A 15,408-nucleotide genomic window follows, 5' to 3' on the forward strand; every position below is an offset into this window, starting at 1 on the left:
TTTTTCCTGAGGAAGAATTTCAGGATTGGATGCTACAAACCTTGCCTCTGGCTGGGTCTGTTTTTATTTTTCTTACCAATTCATTTTTACTATACTTGGACATAAAATTATTTCATTCTGTATGCTAGTGATGATAAACTTTTGTTTCCAATTAGCATTTATTGGATGATTTCAGTCAAAAGTAAACCTGGTAATAGACCCCAAACTGTGCACTCCATTACTTGGTCACAATGTGGTTTTTCTCCTTAGCTTTTCACGAGCCTTAAATATACGAGAATGTTGAAAACTGAAGGCCAGATCCTCAGCTGGTATAGATCAGCATAGCTCCTGGATCCGGCCCAGAATACATTACAATTAAAATGTCTCTCATGTAAATGTCTATTCTTCCATCAATACAGAGATGAACCTGACTAGCACAAATGGAACTAACAAGCACAGGGCAAGTGGAAGAGTATGCCCTTTGGTTTTCAGGGGCTTTTGATAATTGGATGTGAAATAAATGGATATGAAATAACCTGTCTAGTGGTTCTTCTTTCTTGTGATAGCTCACCAAGCAGAAAATTAAAAAGGAGATAAAACATGGGTACAGCTTTGTTGGTACGGAGCACCTCTAGCAGCAAATGTTACTTTTGATGTGTTTTGTACCTTCTGGTGTACACAGGATCGAATATTTGTCAGTGGTTTTTACAGCCTTTGTTAATATTTCGTATAGCTGAAATAACATGAAAACTAGTCTTTTTACAATGCTTCAGTTCCTGTTTGGTGGAAATACGACAAAGAGACCAGATCCTCCATCAGGTTGGCCCTGCAAAATGTTAATTTTCACTCAGGCACTAAAAAGCCAGCAAAAAATGTAAATATAGATACCAAGTTATTAGCTTGAGATAAATTCTGATCCCCTTAGTCACTTCAAGTAACACCTGACTTCAAGAGCAGTCCCATTGAAATGAATTAAACTATTTGTGGAGTAAGGTGTTATTCAAGGTGAGAAAGGGTGTCAGGATCCGGCCCTTTATTTGGGCTCCTGTGTAACCTGAATACATAGCCCAGGGGTTTGATCCTGATCTTACTTTCACCAGTGTGACTCAGGAGTAAATTGGAACAGTGCACAACTGTACTATGAAATGGTATAATTGAAATGTGAATCATGCCCCTTTTTCTTCCTTCACAGGACAGATAAATATTGATCATATGAGGGAAATAAAGAAATAGCTGAATATTGAGAACCAGTCAAGCTTATTTAATTACAGACCAATGAAAGCTGCACAAGTTCAGCACGATCTAATTATGGGTCAAATGTGAATTTCCTTTTTCCTGGTGAATTTCTTTCTCTTCCTCTGCTTATTACACACAACAAGTGGAATGCTATTATAGGCTGTGAAGAATAGCTGGAGTGGCTGTTTAGTACTGGGAGCCACTTACCTTACCGTTTTCTGTTTCTTCTCTCTTTTAGGATAATGGGCCCGCTCAGAGCCGAAGACCAGTGCCCTATGCTCCTGGAGGGAGCCCCAGTGACAACAAACAGATGTTGAACTTGCAGTACAATAATCCAACGCGACTCTATCCAAATAACAATGTAGAATCCGGTTTGCCAGCACAGATGAGTGGGCTCCATATTGCTTCGCCACACAGGTGTGAGAAAAGCTCTGATCGTGTGATTATGTTGCTAACAGTTAATGGTGGAATTTGACATTTTTAAATAGCAGTTTATAAAAAGTGTTATGCTTTGGGTGGGGGTGGGGGGAAGAGGGTTACATAACAGGTCCCCCCTCCGTGCCTTGTCCCTGAAGGATAGACGTCTGGTACAGCACAGGTAGGGTGCGCTGGCTTCTGAGTGCAAGCTGCAGAGCTCTTAACTCTGAAGGTTCCTGGTCTAATTTTGAATATTCCAGCAAAGATGGCAACCATCCCACATTCATGGGGAACCCGGGTTCTTGGAGCTGAAGGTTCAAGTTTCTAATCAAAATGCCATATGGGAGCAGAAGTCAGTGTTTGTTTATTTTATGTAGGTCTGTGCCGTGTGCGGCTGACGTTTGTGTGCCCCTGATGGCACTCAGTACAATACATAAGCATGTTATACCAAGGTAGCTAGATATTTATTATTGTTTGTATTATCATAGCGCCTAGGAGTCCCATTATGGACCAGAGCCCCATTCTGCCTAACACAACTAAACGGCTTTGCTACAGCAAAAGTTCTCTTCATGCAGTTTAGCTTATGTTGACATAACATATTAGTATTTTGGAAGTACGAATGATTGGCTCCATCACATAACTGAGCTACAACACAACCAGTCCAGTGATGGTCTATAAGCAAGGATGGCTTGGTACTTGCATCTTTCTCTGTATTCAGTAAAACTGGTCAATAGTCTGTACGTTTGAACATTCTGACTAGCCATTTCCTTAAAAGGAAGTTTCCTACTTGGAAAAACCATATTTTTGTCTGAAAATGGTGTACCTATTATGCTTCCAAGTAACACCTAAACTAACTATAACTGACAGATATTGGCAATAAAAATGATTTTCTCTGTTTTTTAAGTTTATTTTGTACATTTGACAACACCCTGTGCAGAGTCACTCTCATTGTTTCCTCCGTATAGCCAGTTACTCTGTTTTTCCTTGGACGAAAAAACCCTTCTGTACATGAACCAGGGTAAATATTTTCAAAGGCATCTGTAAAAATAAAATCAGAACATGCTATTTAGTGGGGTTCTGTCAGCAACTGCTGGGGTTTTTTTTGTTACATATTCAATTAAAAAAAAACAAAAACAAGTTCAAATGTGGATTTCAGATGGATTTTTGTAACCACCTCTGTTAATTTCTGCAGTCTCTCCAGAGGTGGAGGCCGGCATGTTATTCTGTGCTCACCAGAAAGGACCAGGGCCAGTTTCAGCAAAAGGCTTCCTAGAGCAAATGAGGGTAACACCTGTGAGAGTCTGTGGGCCAAATTCAGTGGTGCCAATTACACAAATTGTAATCTACACGTGCTGTAATGTCGGTGGACAAATGGCATAAATTGCACCAATTAAACATTTAGTAGATGAGCAAATAACATGTAACTGAGTGGGGGGACAGAAGGGATGTATGTAGGAGGGCAAACAATTAACAGGAAGCTGTGAAATAAAAGCAAGATCTCCCCCACTCTGCCTATCCCCACACCATTCCCAGTTTACCTGTAGGATGGCAGGCTGGTGTGGATATCAGGTTGGCTGAAGTTGTACTTTTGTTTTGCCTGTCTACTTAATGCCAAACTAGTACATTTTACTCTAGTTCATCAATTACAGCCAGGCATAGCCTTTTCTGACTGACACCCATTGTATAACTTACCCCATCATTTATATCATTACTGAATTTGGACCCTACTTGATTCAGATCCTTTTACTGCTAATGGAACTGGATAGGGTAGCAATCACCAGATGAGATCCCAATGTGGGATGATGCTAATGGTCCTGAGTTTGTCATAAACTTCAGTATCTTGTTTTAAGGAAGCGTTTGTTCACCAGACACTTATCAAAGGTTTTTGCACCGTAGAAGCTATGATTGCTGTTCTATAGTGACTAGTCTTCCAAGTGAAGCTTTGGAGCAGATTTTGGGATTATGGTTTTCATACAAAACTAAGTCCAATAAATTGGTACATCTATAAATCTAGGTGAATGCAGCTGTTTGGCAGGCTGAGGTATATTTAGTGCTTATAGAAAAGAAAACACTTTTCTAGCCACACACAGCTCCGCTGAATAGCTGAAACTTTGATGCAGCCCAGCTTGCGTACTGGAGTATCTTTGTTTGAGGCTGCTGGTAATTTATGTCACACATTAGTTCTGAACTAGGAAAAATGCCCATATTAATTCCCAGTGGTGAAGAAGCTTTTTCAGATTGTGGAGTACTGTGTGTCTGTACTAATTCACACCTGGGGGTGATGAGCCAAATTCTGCCCTCTGTTACATTCGTACAGCCGCATTGATGTTAATGATGCTGAAGTTGTTGAGATGGCACAGGAATCACTAAGAGCAGAATTTGGCTTTGTATACCTTGGTTAAAAACAGGGGGATTAGCCTAAGTGATGAGTGAGTGCATTTGTGCTTGATTTTGAATGCATTCATAGGTTCAAAATTGGGTCATGAACTCAGTCTTTTCCAAGTATGTGATTTGCCTGGATTTGATAAAACACAAGTTTACTCCCTAGTTGAAAACACATGACTTGACGGATAACAGCACTATAACAAGGTAGTTAGGGAACTTCAGACATGCAGAAAGGACACCGGAGCAACTGGCACAGAATCTGCAGAGTCAGGTTCAAGTCACCGGTGGTAGATGCTGCAACAATTTGCAGTCCCATGTCCACTCAACGATTCTCAGCAGCAACAGCTCAGCTCGCTGACTCAAGATTTCATGGGCATCACAGCCTTCAGAGAATTATGCATAGATTGCTTCATGGCTTGCATAATTGTTTCCCTAGAACAGGCTTCCCTATAGGCAGAAAAACATTGCGGGAGGAAAGGGAGTTTAATTGGATCTTTGTGAAAATAAAGTAGAATGTAATGCATGGATGAAAATGTTTAATCAAATGCAGACTTGTTTGGTGACACACAGAACACCCAGGGCAGTTTTCAGAACCTTAAACCCCATGGAGTACGTGGTACGCCCTTCCCTAATTAGTTGTGGATCTTGTTCCTCTGCTGTATATAATGGCATCTCCATCCGTGGTGACCAATCCAGTCCTGCCACTGCTGACTTGATGAAGAGATCACTAACTGCCCATTAGAATGTTAGAAAAATCAAGTCCTGCTTGTCCGATCTTGCAGGTTTAGCTTTGAGTTCCTAAGTTTCCCACCAACAACTGCGCATTCCAAACAGAAGCTGGGCACAGCAGGAGTCTGAGATTCAGATTACTTTCAGAAAATGCAACCTTTTGCATTGTTGAAAGTGAATTTTGTTTGATTTATGTACTGGCATGAATGCAATGCTGGTGGAGACAGTGACTCATGATGAGTAAGATGTGTTATGCTGTCTGATGGGGATTAAGAGCTCTGGCTATTTTTATTGTTTTTATAAAGACATTGACGTGCATGGCACTTTACAGACAAGTAAGACAAAGTCCCTGCCCCCAGGTGCTATATTATGCTATCAGGCCCCAGTTCAACAAAAGCATTTAAACATACGCTTAAGACCTTCTCTGTTCAACAATGTGCATAAGCATTTGCTAAAGTCTCTTTGAAGTCAATGGAACATAAGCATGTCCTTTTAGAGCTTTGCTGTATTAGGATAGATTGTTGAATCAGGGCCTTCGTTACTATATATTGTTTGTTTCAGTTGCACACAATATTGTGTTTGGTGCTTTGAACATAGACAATCCCCTGCCCCAAAGAATTTACAATCTAAACAGACAATGTGGGATCAAAGAACATGGGAGAGAATGTGATAAAATAGGACGTCTGGAGGGTGTTTTTTTAATTTGTTTAGTGGTCATTTTTGTGGGCCCGGTATTTTTATTGTTTTTTTAACACTTGGACTTTCTCGGACAAATACCATTGGCCTTTTCAATGCAGAATTATCCAGAAGGAAACTGGATTAGAAAGGTGCGTTCACTGGAGATAACATCATATCCACAAAAAGAACGAGGAGTACTTGTGGCACCTTAGAGACTAACAAATTTATTTGAGCATAAGCTTTTGTGGGCTGAAGCCCACTTCATCAGATGAATGCAGTGGCAAATACAGTAGGAAGATATATATACACAGAGAACATGAAAAAAGGGGAGTTGCCGTACCAACTCTAACAAGAGCAATCAATTAAGGTGGGCTATTATCAGCAGGAGAAAAAAAACTTTTGTAGTGGTAATCAGGATGGCCCATTTCAAACAGTAGACAAGAAGGTGTGAGTAACAGTAGGGGGAAAATTAGCATGGGGAAATAGACCTAAAAGTCACAATTATTCAACAAAAAAACTTCAAAAACAGACTCCAACGAGAAACTGTAGAACTGGAATTAATTTGCAAACTGGACAGCATTAAATTAGGCTTGAATAAAGACTGGGAGTGGATGAGTTATTACACAAACTAAAAATTATTTCCCCATGCTAATTTTCCCCCTGCTGTTACTCACACCTTCTTGTCAACTGTTTGAAATGGACCATCCTGATTATTACTACAAAAGTTTTTTTCTCCTGCTGATAATAGCCCACCTTAATTGATTACTCTCGTTAGAGTTGGTATGGCAACTCCCCTTTTTTCATGTTCTCTGTGTGTGTGTTTGTATTATCTTCCTACTATATGCATCTGAAGAAGTGGGTTTTAGCCCATGAAAGCTTATGCTCAAATAAATTTGTTAGTCTCTAAGGTGCCACAAGTACTCCTCGTTCTTTTTGCTGATACAGACTAACACAGCTACCGCTCTGAAACCTGTCATCATATCCACAGGGGCTGTGGTTGGCAACAACAAAAAATACCTCAGATGTCAGGTCATTTAACGATGGATGGGTGGCTTCCATAGCACTGAGTCATTAGTTTAATGAATTTTTTCAGTACGTTCCATGTGTGGCACAGTAATTTATAAAGCTTTTTAGCAGCTGCCCTTTGTCTAAGACTCTTGGTAACTGGTCAAGTCTTAGTTATATTGCACAATAGAAGAGCAAGCAACATACTAGTTTATCTTTCATGGTTTGCATGTTTGTTTCCCTAGAGCAAGCTTTGCTGTAGGTAGAAAACATGGGAATGGAGTATTTAATTAAATCTCTGTGAAAATAAACGTGGATATAATTTATGGGTGAAAAAGTTTAATGAAATGCAGACTTGTTTGGTGAAGCACAGAACATTTGGGGCTGCTCATAAAACTTCCAACCCCATGGAGTTCACCCTTCCCTAATTAGCTGTGAATCTTGTTCCTTTCCTGAATGCAATGGCTGCTTACCATCTGACATTGCTTTGCTTTTAAATAGTGCCGACCCTTTAAAACCTCTCCCGAGAAGCAGAAATGGGATTGACATGGAGTCAGATGTGTACAAGATGCTCCAGGATTATGAAAAGCCAGCTTCAGAGCCTAAGCAGTCTGGATCGTTCCGGTATTTGCAGGGCATGTTAGAAGCCGGAGAGAATGGTAAGGAAGACAGCGTCTCAGATTGTTTGTTTGTACATACAGAATTTTCCAAAGAGTCCCCCAAGCCTCCTAATTCTTATGGTCCTCTACGTCGGTTTGTTACCTATGAATATAATATGCCCTACAAGAGGGAAAACCTACATGTTTCAACACCTTCTCTTTTTCTCATGAAAGAGTCAGTGGGTCACATGCTCTTCACAGCTATGCTGGAGCAATCCTGATGACTTCAGTGAGGTTGTGCTGGTGTAACAGGAAGAATTATTTGTTTTTATGATCCAAAGGTACACATTAAAAGCCCTTCCAAGCTTGGAACATCAGTGCTTTGATACTAAGGTGACTGCTCCCCACAGAGGTAACTGTATGGTGCTCACTCATCAGAGTAGGCCAGAGCCTGGCTTTACAGCACTGAGCAGGTCGTGGTACAGTGCAACAGGAATGGCTGGGAGAATTTCTGCTGACTTTGCCAGAATTACGCTGGGGAGCATACAATGAAGAAGAAGCAATGCCACTCTTTGAACCATAGCAGAGTGTAGTCACACATCCCCCTGCAGCTGTACCCAGTTACTCTGATGAGCGGGAACAGGATATGAGGCGAGGACCCTGCCACTCTCTGCCCATCTACCGCAAGAGTTGGCTCCACCGCTTGCTGCCTGTTACTGTAGTTACTGTAGTATCTTTAGTGTATTTGTCCTCATAACACCTCTTTGATGCAGGGAAATGCTGTTATTCCCATTTTACTGATGGGAAACTGAGGCTCAGAGAGGTTAAGTGACTTGGTCACACAGGGATTTGAACCCTCCTCTGCCAAGTCATGGGCCAAAGCCTTAACCACTGCACCTCTCTTTCTTCATCCTTCCTAGCTATGTCAGGGGGCTAACAACACCAGACAGCCCCCACCCAAGCTGTGGCAGAGGCACAAGTGAGGAAGGTCTCTGCATTGTCTCCTTCACATTACACACACGGGCTGGGACAGCTGAAATCTGGTGTGATGCAGTGACACTGATCTTAAGTATGTAGAAAGAAATGTATTGAACTTGAGAACAAAACCACAGCCTTGCTTTCATCCAGCCCAGTTTGGTGTGTCTGGACCACTTGAAAGAGATTAGTGCTTGAGGCAGAGCTGTAGACGTCTATGTAAAGCATTTGGTGTGTGACTGGGCAGGAATGTCTTTAGTTCAGTCTTTGGGATACTTCAGAGGCTGGATTTTGACTCTCCCACTTCCACAAGTTCTCAAACAGGATTAGCAACCTCCTCTGCACTTCCATTGTAGAGAGCTTGTTCACACATGCTCCTGGCACTCCGATCCCACCGGCCACAACCACTTCAGCAACTAACCCGGCCAGCAACCTTCATCTTCTTTCATTGCTTATGTGGATGCTGGGAAATGAGATTGTGACAGTGTGCAAAGGTATTACCTGGTCACTGGCAAACCTCTGCTCAGATTTTCCGTGTTATTGCACAGGTGTGCATACATTGGCTGCTTGCCTGTGGAAGGATTAGACTCCACACTCTGGGCTGAGCCACATCATCCCGTGAGAAAAAGACCTGGCTGACAGCCTCTATGTAATTCTCTACTGAATCATTCCACAGGCCTGGAAAGCACTTTGAAAGGAAACTCGGAAACTGAGTGTTCTGGTTCTTGTTGTTTTCAAGCTCACCTCCTTCATGCTGAGACTTGGAATGACTGGACGTGCGAACACGTCTCCAGCAATAAATGTTCCAAAGGCGGTGAACTCCCGGAGGGCAGGTTTCAAACCTGGGTACCTGAACGCACAGCCCAGATTAGCATCTGTGTGCTTACTGCATCCAAACTCAGGCTTTGGGCATCCTGTGGAAGGTGTCCAGGTTTGCAGATTGGATGCACACGGCGGCTGTTTTCCTAGAAGCATTCATACAGATGTAATATTTTAGAAACAGTTGGGGGCATAATTAATAGAATATCAGTTGCCTATTTAAATAAATGTATGCAATGTTGTTGTAGCCATGTTGGTCCCAGGATATTAGAGAAACAGGGTGGGTGAGGTAATATCTTTTAGTGGACCAACTTCTGCTGGTGAGACGGACAAGCTTTTGAGCTTACGCAGAACTCTTCTTCGGGTGCTGAAGACCTGAAGGACAGCTCTGTGTAAGCTCAAAAACTTGTTTCTCTCACCCACGGAAGTTGGTCCAATAAAAGATATGACCTCGCCCACCGTTTCAATTTAAATAAGTGGCATTTACATGAACAGACATAATACTGGGAGTCAAAGGTCTCCGTTCTACTCGCAGTCCCACAGTCAGCTTCCTATAGAACATAACAAAGCCCATAGTTTAGCTGAATGTTGTCCACTCGTCTCCAACCCTACAAAAATCGTGAGCCAGACTGCAAAAATTATGAGATTGTCTTAAAAAGCCACGAGATTTTAAACAATAAATGTTTTGTTCACTTTGTGAGTTTTGGGCCTTTAGGGTTTAAATTTTCAAGCTTTTCTCTGCAAGAAGACTGATATTCCCACATGACTCAAGGAGCTTGGGACTTTAAGGAAAAACAACTATTGCAAGGCTTGGGATAAAATTGCCAGAGTTTGGTAACACAGCTTTGTTGTGCCTCAGTTTCTCTGTATGTAAAATTACTGAGAATATTTTCCTACCTCACTAGGCTATTGCAAGACTTAGTTCATGACAAGCAATATCTTGTACCTACTGAAAGCAGTGACGCAACTTCCACCGGTGAGCAGGATTGGGCCCAAATGTTTGCAAAGGCATTTGAGAGCCGAAGAAAAGAGGTGCTACAGAGTGGCCCAGTGTTATTTGGTGTTTCGGCTGGCAGACTCTCCGCCCGCCACATTGTGGACATGGCTGGCTGGAACAGAACGGTTTTCTGCACCCTGCCATTCCAAAGCACTGCCCACTTTGTCCGTATCACTGAGACCAGGTCTGGCCTGGGGAGGCGATGAAGGGCAGGCAGACAATTCCGGGTTCCATCGAATATCACTGCCTTTCTTTACCATCATCAGGTTACTGCCAGTCCCCTGCTGTAGGCAAGTGGCTCTGAGGGAGCTTGTGGGAGCCCTAAAAACATCATCCGTGCACTCTAGGTGGCACTGCTCCCCCACACCCACAGTGTGACCTGGGGTCCTCCAAGACATGGAAGAATATGTGGCTATGAGTGTTACAGATCCCAAAGACCAGGCCTGGGTGAGTGCGGGAGGCCTGAGAATAAGCTATGACCTTTGGGAAAATCAGCTTTCAACCCTAGCAGCCGTTTACATTTTGTAGGCAAGGAGAAGGGCCAATAACTTACTTTTGGAAAAGCGTGAAATATGAGATTAGCCATGGTACTCCTAGGCATAGAAGCTCTATTCCATTCTAGGCTGGCAGGGCAAATGCATGATTAGCTGGCAGTAACAGCAGGATCCAATTGTGCCTTTGTGTCTTTTGACAGTGCGCAACTGTACGTACCCAAGAACCTCATTATTGGGAGGAAGCGAGTAGAAAGTGCTGGAGTTGAAGCTTGTAAATGACTATTGTCTCCTCCCCTTCTTCCATCCTCTCATGATGAGATGTAACTAGCACAGTGGAGCCTTTCTTTTACAAGATTTTAATAGGGTATCTTAAAAGTGCAACACTATTTAAAAAGATTTTTTGAAGAACTGCCCCCTGCCCTCCCACATGGAGTTTATTACAGTGCCAACCTCTGGTAACATGGCAGCACAATGTTGTCAGAGTCTGGAATTACAAAACTGATGACAGATACCAACCAAATGGTCAGCAAGCTGGACAATTCAGATCTTCTTTCTAGGCCAGCACCATCCTTTTTTCTCTCTTACTTTACACCTGGTTCTGTTCTCCTAGTGATTTTTACATGAGGCTGGTGAATCCCTGACAAGTTTTGCAGCCACAGAACCAGGCCAGGAGCATTGATTGTTAAGTTATTGGTGTTCATTTTGTAAAGGATTAAAAATGAAATACTCTCTTCTGCAGAGATTCTGTCAGCATAAATCTCATAGGTAATTAAAAATTAAACATTATAAAATCTGAATGTATTTTTCTTAATTTAAGCTTCTTTTGCATTTCATTCAGCTTGGATGATGGAACTAGACTAATCCCTTTCACTTTGGGGTAAATTATTTCACTTCTGGGTTCTGGTGCACTAGGGAAATGTTATTTTATTGGGGAGTTTCAGTACTAGGGATTCTGTTTAAGATATTTAGGTTCATTGTTGTATTTGAAATCATGCCGTTTTTGTTTTTTTTTTAATTTGTATCCGGGTTCTTCAGATCTTCCTTTCCCCCCTTTTAAAAAATAAATTCAAAAAAGAAGAAATGTACATTTCAGGTCCAAGACTAGTCCACAGTGTCCCTTTAAAGGCAGGATCTTCTTAGTCTTAGGGAACCTGGTATTTCACATGAAGGACTGGGGATATGGAAAATTTTCCTGCCAGAAGCAGTGTTTTTTCTTTATGATGATTGGCCTCACACTGTGCCTCTAATAAGAAGTGTTTCCTGCTGGGAATCTGACAGGATTTGTAAAGAAACATAACAGTTGCCTCAATGGGTGCCCCTCAACCATGAAAGATGAGCCCTCTAACCACAAAGCATAGACAAGAATGTTTAGTTAAAGTTAGTAGCTGCCTAGCTGAGGAACATAAATTATTGTGGGGCTCTGTGTCTGCAGAAACAGAGGGAAAGGACCTAGCATTCTGGTGAGAGTTTTGAAGATCCTACCTTGTTTTAAAATCTCTCTCTCTATCCCCACCTCTGTCGAAATCATCCCAGTTCCCTAGTTTAGGAATAGGAGCAGCTTCAAGTGTAGGGTGATATTTTAAAAGCTGGCAAATGAATATATGAATAGCTCAAATACAGCATCTCTCAGTGCTGTGAGGTCTGACCTTGTGCACGATTGTGTCAGTCCATGCTCCACAGAAAATCTCAGCAAACGAGTTTTGCTTGAGTCCAACCAAACACACTGGAGGCCTCTTTGGCTTAACAGTCTCAGTGGGTTGCTTGGGCAGTCAGTTGCACATAGAGCAAGGGGCTGTCTTATTCCAAGTCTTCTGAAATCATTAACATTGTGTTTTACTCATGGGGGGCTGGGAGGGAGTTTGGTTTTCATGATCTTAGTTGTTTGATGGTAAAATCATGAGCACTATCATGCTTTGGCTCGGTGTCAATGGCTAAGACTGTCACTGTGCAAAGACAGAGAAATGATTGAAAGGCCCTCCCCCAAAAAAACCCTAACTTTGGGAGGGAGAGAGGTTTTTGGGTCCTTTGCTCACCTCTTAATTCTATAACTGAATAGCCTTCTCTACATTAAAGACAAACAGTTTCTACAAGGATGAAAGTACAGTCATGCTGGTAACTGCTAGAGCTGAAATGCACTGATCTGTCTTTCTGTGTTGAAAGCAAAGCAAGTTGTCCTACCTGTTACGTCCTTATTCTAAAAGGGAAGAGGAGGTGCTTCTCTCATCCCCAAATCATTTGGGAAAATGAATTCTCAGCAAAAAGAAAGGGAAGCACCCCTGAGTAATGCAAGTCAGAAATACTGTGTGAATCTGTTTATAACAATAGGGACACGTTCAGTAAACAGCCTGGAAGAATGATACCCTGATTGATCAAAAATGCTAAGAATGAACTTTTATATACACAGAATATTTTAAAGCTGTATTAAGCACTTTAGGGCAGAATTAAAGCTATTAAAGCTCCAAAGTAGCTGTGTGGTGAGTACTTACTCCTATTCAACACAGCACGTAAGCACATGCTAAAGTCCCATGGAGGTCAATGAAATTTAAGCATGTGCCTAAAATTAATCATATGCTTAAAGTTCTTTGCTGAATGGGGGCTTGGATGAGTATATTCAAAATTGCAACTGTGATCTGGTGGGCGACGGGATTCTGGAAAATCTCACAGTCAGTCATGTATGTTGTTAAGTTTTACAGTTTTTGGCAATATGTACATGTATCTATGTGAGTGAGTGTATATATTATATGTGTATATATATATATAAACACTCACTATTTGTATACACTCTCTTGCTATATATATATATATATATATATGCGCGCGCGCACACACGTATGAGAGAGCGTGCCAGTTACTATGCATAAAGCTTTCATTGCTTCCTTTTAGTTTGGCTGATCTCCGATGTAAAACAAAACTTAATGCCAAGAAAAAAGTCAGCTTCTAACATGCTGATTTACTTTTGTTTTCGGCTACAAAAGTCTTCCTTACTCACGACAGATGTAATAAAACAAATACATCTCCTAAGAAGAAAAATACACTTAACTGTGTTATTGTTTGGTTTATTTCTTCTTTTGGTTTTCCCTGTGCTCCAAAAGGTTTTAATCTTTTTCTCTTTGACTGGTCATAGATATAAAAAAACAGTACATCTAATCTTACTCAGATAGAACCCACTCCCTCTGTTCTGCTCCTCTATGATTTCATCAGTGTGCTTCTCTCTCCCCATCTCTGCCTCTTAGCTCCCAAAAAAATCTCTCAAACAAATTCAGCCCTGGTCTTTTTAGATTGGTGGGGTCCGTTTAGATCGTTGAGGATGTACGATTAAATGGTGATGTGGTAATCAATGGTTATATTTCAGCCATTTCATTGCTACGATTCTGAGCAGTTAGTTACTGACCCTGCTGGCTTCATTATGATGTACCATGGATTTATGTGAGGCCTATCAGTGTTCTATGAACTTAAATGCTGAACTTGCTAAAGTCCGATTGGTCCCACCATTTTCTGTGTTATGCAAATTGCAAGAAGAGTTTTCTATTGCAATATGTATATCATGTTTTCCCAGGCATCACATCATCACATCTCTCCTCTAAAATAGAGGTCAGCTTTTAATCTTTGTCTTTTCAAAACTCTTGGCAGGTGAAAAACTCGACCGGCTGACTGGCCCAAGAAACATCAAATCTCCAGTATCAAAACTCGGTGGTGCCATGTCTGGATTGCAGATGCTTCCTGAGTGCACCAGATGTGGAAATGGGATCGTGTAAGTACATGATCTCTCCATAGCATTCGAGGTCAATAACAACATGCAATGGAGCAGGCCGATTAACGTAGTCACAAGACCTCTGTTGTGGTATTCATCTATTAGAAGGGGCTCTATTAATATTTACAGCAGAGTCCTCCAAGTCTTCCTATTTTTTTGCTAGCCAGACCTGTACACAAGATAAAAAAGTCGGAATAAGGTGACATTCCCCAGTACAGTCTGGGTTGCCTTTTCAAGATGCAAAGAAATATGACCAGGGCCGTGATGTAACCGGGATTTCTACTGACGCGCATGATTTTACCATGCTTATTGTAATATACTGGCCTAATGCGTGTGAATGGTCCCAGAAATTATTACCTCCCTTTATTACCCCACAACAAACCGAGATCTCATTTGGCTCAAGTGGAAGAGGACAGTGTTTTTCATGCTGAAGTTGCTGGGTTCAGTCCTGGTGGGTGGCTGCAGAGTCTGCAGGGCTTTGTCTACTTGACTAGCCTTGCGCTGGTGGGTTGTTTGTGGGGAGGTTTTTTTGAGAAAGCTCCCACTGTTGCAATGTGGTATGCAGAATACAGGCATTTTTACCAGCACACCAGTTCGAGTAAGTTCGAGCGGGGCTTGCTGATAACATGGTAAAAGTTCCTGTGCACTGCCCGTGTTCATGTTTTCATCATTCTTATCACAGGGGAAGTGCAATGGTGGGAGATCTCCCAGAAATGGTTTGCGTAGACAGTCATTTTATTACATTAGCATGTGAAAGGGCTAATACTGTAGGCTAAGGGGATGGCTCCCTGCTCTCACAGACAGGTCTCCTTGCCATCATCCTGGCTGAATGTGGATACTCCAGACCAGTGGTTCTCAACCTGCAGCCTGTGGGCTTGCAGCTCACAATGGTAAATAGGTTTAGAACCATTGCTCCAGACCCAGCGTCATGCCAAGGCGTGGGGTAAGGAATTCAGGCTGTCAAGCAACAACCCACAAGAGTAGGAAAGGGCTTACCATGTACATCCCCTTCAAGTCCAATTCTGGAAGGTGCCAAGTGTCTCCTAGGAGGTGCAGGGCACCGCCCCGCACACACACACCCCCCCTCACCCTCAACAACCTTGAAATCAACTGAATGGTTGTTGATCAGCATCTGTGTGGTCTGCACTGTACAGAACGTGGAGGAGACATGGTCCCTAAACAGACAGACAAAAGTCAGCAACGTGGGGGAGGCAATATCTTTATTACAGAAGTTTACTAACATAAGTTGGTCCAGTAAAAGATACTCCCTCACTCATCTGGGCTCTTGAGGGGCGGGGGTGGAGGGACAGCCTAATGCTGATAGGCTTTGAGAAAGAAATGGGT

General features: G+C 42.1%; 1 protein-coding gene across 1 annotated transcript in view; it reads left to right on the forward strand.

Annotated features, from left to right (window-relative positions):
* The window catches only part of PDLIM4 (PDZ and LIM domain 4), a 96,244-nt gene that overhangs the window by 75,087 nt on the left and 5,749 nt on the right, over positions 1 to 15,408 (forward strand). The window contains exons 4-6 of the mRNA XM_037907260.2: positions 1,454 to 1,632; positions 6,931 to 7,088; positions 13,944 to 14,064. Coding sequence (XP_037763188.1) covers positions 1,454 to 1,632; positions 6,931 to 7,088; positions 13,944 to 14,064 — 458 coding nt within the window. The remainder of the gene's footprint in view (positions 1 to 1,453; positions 1,633 to 6,930; positions 7,089 to 13,943; positions 14,065 to 15,408) is intronic.

This window comes from Chelonia mydas, chromosome 8 (assembly GCF_015237465.2).
Source record: "Chelonia mydas isolate rCheMyd1 chromosome 8, rCheMyd1.pri.v2, whole genome shotgun sequence".
Classification (NCBI taxonomy): Eukaryota; Metazoa; Chordata; order Testudines; family Cheloniidae; genus Chelonia; species Chelonia mydas.